Below are 5,955 nucleotides of genomic sequence, written 5' to 3' on the forward strand. Positions count from 1 at the left end.
CACACTTGGTCAGACTTTCTTGAACTCACATCCACGCCTCAGCACCTACGACCCGTCAATGGATCTATGGTCCGTGGTTTAGTTTTGTTGACTGCTACTGCTGCCACTTCAGTTCTTTTTTCTCTCAACCCCTTTTGAACCAAATTCCTGCAAATATTACATAAAACCCATTATATCTAATAACAAAACAACCCATGACTCACACAAAACTCTAAGTGAAATGCAACAAAAATACCGTAAACTCACGGTATATCAGTCACCCAATGTTTTTCGCAATGTTTTTAGTAACGAGTTGTTAGACTTTCGGAGTTTATGGGGACTCCACTTTATTTCCGCATTTAAATCTACTTCTGTATCTTTAAATGTTTAGTTCTTGGGTTAACTGAGTTGCATTAATGGTTCTCCCACCGGAGGGTTAGTGTGGGTGCCAGTCACGACGGTCTAGGTTGTGACATTTCCTCTTGGAAATTATACAACCACCGAACCTTCTGTATCATGATTCGATCTATGCCTACATTTTTATTTATTAGAATTTTTTTTAGTATTACTTACATGCCTGCATTTTTAGGATTGTATTGGAGCACTTGATGGCACACATATTAAAACAAGATTGCCACAAGGTCAACAAATACCTTATATTGGACGCAAAGGTTAATCTGACTCAAAATATTTTCATAGTTGTGAATTTTAATATGTGTTTTACATTTGCATGAGTTGGGTGGAAAGGAGCAGCTCATGATAGTCATATATTTGGTGAGACCCTTCATAGGAGTGAACTCAACTTTCCACATTCTTTAGAAAACACATATTATTTAGTGGATGCAGGATTTGCACACATGAAGGATATCTGGCTTCATACAAAGGAGATAATGTGAGATTTCATCTTCCTGACTTTTGTCGTGGTGCAACAAGACAATTGTGCGAGTCGAGAGGACGCATTGAAAAAACTAACTATATGCATTCTTCATGTAGAAATATAGAAGAGCACACATTTGGTGTTTGAAAATTAAGGTAGTCTGTATTGCGAGATATGTTTTACTATAACATTGACATCAAAGGAACATTACACTTGCTATTATGGCCATTCACAATTATATTTTTAAAAAAGCCATATGGATGATACATTTCAAAAGGCTGAGGATGAGAGATATATTTAATCGATGGACTCCGAATTTGGCACAAGTTCAAACACTAATAATATAGAAAAAAATATGAAAGAACAAAGTGATACGCATTGAATGAGTCTTCGTGATATGATTGTTAATGAAATTTGTAATGCTTGATGTATGTACTACTTGAGTATTTCCACTTTTGTATTAGTAAAATGTTCTCTATCATTTTGATATATATTTTCCTTATTTCTCTTATAAATAATTTGTGATGGTAAAGAAATATGTGAAGGATAGTCAAATATTATTATTTATGGATGTAACTAAAAATAAATCTTAAATCTTTCATGTGATCTATTCAAACTATATATTTTTAATATTTAAAATAAATTGTGCATATAAAATTAACCTAAATAATATGTTATTGTAATTGAATTAAAATATAAATTAATTTTGTTTTAATTTTTTTTAAAAATAATAACTTTAAATTAATCAACTTTTTATAATGTATTTCAGATATTTTAATTTTTAAAAAGTTTAACGACACTTATTTGTTAAACACATTAACAAATTTTTTTCAATTGCAACACTTTTATCTAAATACGTAAGTAAATTTTTTTAAAATAAATTTTTTTTTTTAAAAGTCAATTCAAAGGAGACTTTCTACTCGTTCCTAACTTCCTACCTTCTTTTGATCATTTTTGTCATTACGCCGTCGATAGTTAATTTAGACACGACTGCATGATGGATATGGCACACACTCCCATGGCAATTTTTTAACATATACCCATCATTTCCATTATACAGCCATTACATACCTGATACATTTGATTTGAGATCGAGTAGAATCAAAACATGGAGAAATCATCACCGGAAAAGCTTATACTGGTTACTCACGAACCCGGCGGGGTTGCGTGTATCACAATCAACCGACCAAACTCCCTGAATTCTCTCACTAAGTCAATGATGACCGATCTTGCTCGAATTTTCAAGTCTCTGGACGCAGATGATTCGGTTCGGGTCATTATACTCACCGGATCGGGCCGATCGTTCTGCTCCGGTATTGACCTGACGGCGGCGGAGGACGTGTTTAAGGGTGACTTCAGGGATATGGAGATTGATCCGGTGTTCCAAATGGAGCGATGTAGGAAGCCAATTATTGGGGCTGTTGCTGGATTTGCTGTTACTGGCGGTTTTGAGATTTCTCTCGCTTGTGATATCTTGGTTGCCTCCAAAGATGCTAAATTTTTGGATACTCATGCTAGGTTTGTCTTTATTTCATCCGAATTCATCTTTTGCTCTCACGATATCTACAGTAATTATGTATTTGGGTATTTCTATTTATGCTTCCACTTTATTGATGAAGAAAACATATGATCAAATTTTCGAGGTTCTTGGATAGTGGTACTGTTGAAACTGGATGGTGTTGATTCTTAGGATTTGAGCTTTCTAAAGATGTGTGGTTATGTGTATGTTGTGATGTTAGTGTTGATTGAAGAAAAAATATAACAATTCTTTTAAGATTTATTTGGATAATCGTACGGTTGAAGCTGGTTGGTTTAGATTTTTTAAGATTTATTTGGATAATGGTACGGTTGAAGCTAGATGGTTTTGATTTTTAAGATTTGAGCTCTATTACCTAGTCATGGTATATTGGAGGTATTGATATTGATTTTAGCTTGACTCTTAGCTAGTAAACTTTTCAAGGCGAGTAGGCTCAATGAATATCTCCCTACTGTGCATCTCAATTCTTATGTGTCAATAAAACTAGTCCAGCTCTCCTATCCAAAAAAAAAAAANGCTCTTCTATCCAAAAAAAAAAAGATGCAACATCCTCGTAGAGATATAGAGATTGTTTCTGGTAGCGCCACGGCTTAAAACAAAGCATATCCAAGCAGTTTGAAAAAAGGAATACAGAAATGAAAACAATAAGGAAATCATGTGAAATAAAGAGAAGTACATGACATAGGGAGGAATGAAGAATCTACAAGAATAGTGCTATTACCACTGTTAAGAAAGGAGGTCAAGTGCGACCACCAAGCCTATCATGCAAGAAAGCGACAGAATGCTCAACTACAAACTAACATGTCTAATTACCTCCCCATCTGTATCTACCGCTCCTGATGCCTGCCTATGCCAACATCTAACACCTCCTCACTGGGGCATCCATATTTCCCATCTTAACATGCCAAAACTATCTCAACCCTGCTCCCCTCATCTTGTTCACCACGGAGACGACTCCTACCTTGTCCCAGAATCTTCTTTCCTAATCTTTATCACTCCTAGTAAGCCCACACATCACCTCAACATCCTCATCTCGCAACTTTCATCTTCTAAACATGTGAGTTCTTTGAGCTCAGTTTGAAATGGAGTTTTTGTGCTTTTCATTAATAGCTTTATTTGGTAAGAGCACAGGTTACTCCAGATAGGTGTTTGTCTTCCTGCAAAATTTCACTGACTGTTGTATCTTAAGTAGTACTCTGTTTTGATATTTAGCCTTATTGAACTTGATTTGTAAGGTATGGATTGGGCCTCAGCTTCAGATTTAATTTTATTTTCCTTGTAAAATTGTATTAAATTTTAAGCTTATTGGTTGCAAAATCTAAAATGAAAACTGTGGATTTGACCAATCATTAGTCATGCCATGAAAGCAGCTATAAGAATTAGACAAAGTCCTTCTCTGTAGAACTTACTAAGCTGAAAATTCTATTGAGTCCAGAGAGTTTCCTTCATCCTTTATGGTATCAAGTTGATTAGGGCCATCAACTCCTTAAAAACCTGATTTACCTGTAGTTATAATCCATCACGGTATTCCTGTCCTAATTGAGTCTTGAGCTAATTCAACCGAACTTAGAACACAAAACAGAAATACAAGTTATGTGGTATTAATGTCAAACACCGTGTGTTTCCAGATGATTTCTGATGAGAGTGTCTTCGCTTTTGTGTTGCAGGTTTGGGATATTTCCTTCTTGGGGTCTATCACAGAAACTATCTCGCATTATTGGACCCAACCGAGCTCGTGAAGTGTCCTTAACTGCAACACCTATCAACGCAGAACAAGCTGAGAGATGGGGCTTGGTAAATTATGTTGTTGACAGAAGTGAACTTTTGAACAAAGCTAGGCAAATTGCAGAAGCCATCATCAAGAACAACCAAGACTTGGTTTTGAGGTACAAGGCAGTTATCAATGATGGGTTCAAACATGACTTGACCCGAGCCCTTGCTCTTGAGAAGGTAATGACATCTGTTCTTGTTATGCTTTACCAGCCAATTGTGCATTTGTTTAACTTTTTTGCTTATGATCTATTTCTAGTATCTATAATCTAACGACTATATTGAAAGAGATCCCATGCATGCATTGCTTGTGTTTTAGATGCAAATAGCAATTAGAAAGAAAGGCTAATACTTTCTATGAAAGCCCTTATCACTCTCTTCCTAGTACCAATAGCCCCAGCCAGCCTCCAATCTTCTCACCAAAAGAAAAAAAAGACCTTACGAAAGACCAGTTATGAACCTGAAGAATCAAGATAGCGGAGATTGAGATAGGAGCAAAACAATTCAGGTACCTTGCACCCTTTAAAAGATGCGTGAAAAAGAAGAGATTGAGATGGGAAAATGGAGAAATTAATTGAGGTGCTTCGACCTTTCAAAAGCTAATCCTAAATCATGCATTAAGATTCTGATCATAGTCTAACATCAAGATTGACAAAATAATAGTACATCCGTTCCAGTTATGTAACACTTTCTTTTTTATTATGCCCAAAAGAATCTTTATATATTGGAAAAATAAATAACTTATAAATTTCTCATTTTCTTCTCAGTGACCTGATTTATAGCCACAAAAAGGTCATGGGGTGTTTAAGATCCAAGTTCCTAAAGTCTTTTTTCTACAACTCTGTGCAGTCTTAGTTCCATAAAAATTAAATGGAGAGAGTACAAGTCTCTGGCATGGCCATTCCCTTGCCCGTATTCTTAAATGCAGTAACTTGCCTAATGTTGAATATCCAAGTAATCTCCAACTTAAGTGATCCACTTAAATCTTTTAATAGTTCTTCTTTTAGATGCGTTGAGGTTCTTTATGAAGTCATTTGTTCTTCATTGTTAACCTGTCCAGCTACTGCCTGTGGTGTCAAATATTTAGAAACTAATGAATGAACTAGTACAAATCGTGCAACCACCTTGTTGTCGCATTACATGCAATTTGAAGTTGTGGCAGAACATGGGTTATTTGCAATGTATGTGGTCTATTCCACTCATGTTGGTGCGTTATTGTCATTTCCAGGAGAGGGCTCACGAGTATTACGATGGAATGGGCAAGGATTACTTTAAGAAAATGCAAGAGTTCATTGCAGGACGGAATACAAGCAAACCTTCATCAAAATTATAGATTTATCATGTGTAATTTTTTTTTCTTCTTTTGGAATAAACTAGTCTCAGACAGGTTTATCAAAAAGTGAAATGTTGCTCCGATTAGTCTGATTTTACACTGCAATGGTTTAATAGAACACACAGTTAAAAATGTTATTGTAACTTAAGTTGAGTGGTGATGATGTTAGCAAGTGACAATCATAGTCTACTATGTTACATTCCTGTCTTCATTTTTTACTTTACATGCTATAATATCTTTGGCTTTCTCCTTCTAACGCTTTCTCCTCATCCTGGGTTTGGGAAATTAATACTCTCAACAAGATCAAATTCTTCCTTTCGCTTTCCACAAAGAATTGTCTTCATCATATTGACATTTCTCCTAATCCTCATTGCCCTATCTGTAAGACTGATAATGAATACATAGAACATATTTTCCTACGTTGCTGCATTGCCAAAAAATGTTGGCTTAATAGTGGCC

General features: G+C 35.5%; 1 protein-coding gene across 1 annotated transcript; it reads left to right on the plus strand.

The window, feature by feature from the left end:
* Positions 1–1,807: 1,807 nt before the first annotated feature.
* Positions 1,808–5,693, plus strand: LOC125842265 (probable enoyl-CoA hydratase 1, peroxisomal). Its single transcript, XM_049521535.1, has 3 exons — positions 1,808–2,374; positions 4,061–4,343; positions 5,392–5,693. Exons 1-3 carry the CDS (start codon positions 1,965–1,967, stop codon positions 5,494–5,496), a joined length of 798 nt encoding a protein of 265 aa, XP_049377492.1. The 5' UTR covers positions 1,808–1,964; the 3' UTR covers positions 5,497–5,693.
* Positions 5,694–5,955: the final 262 nt, after the last annotated feature.

This window comes from Solanum stenotomum, chromosome 1 (genome assembly GCF_019186545.1).
Source record: "Solanum stenotomum isolate F172 chromosome 1, ASM1918654v1, whole genome shotgun sequence".
Taxonomy (NCBI): Eukaryota; Viridiplantae; Streptophyta; class Magnoliopsida; order Solanales; family Solanaceae; genus Solanum; species Solanum stenotomum.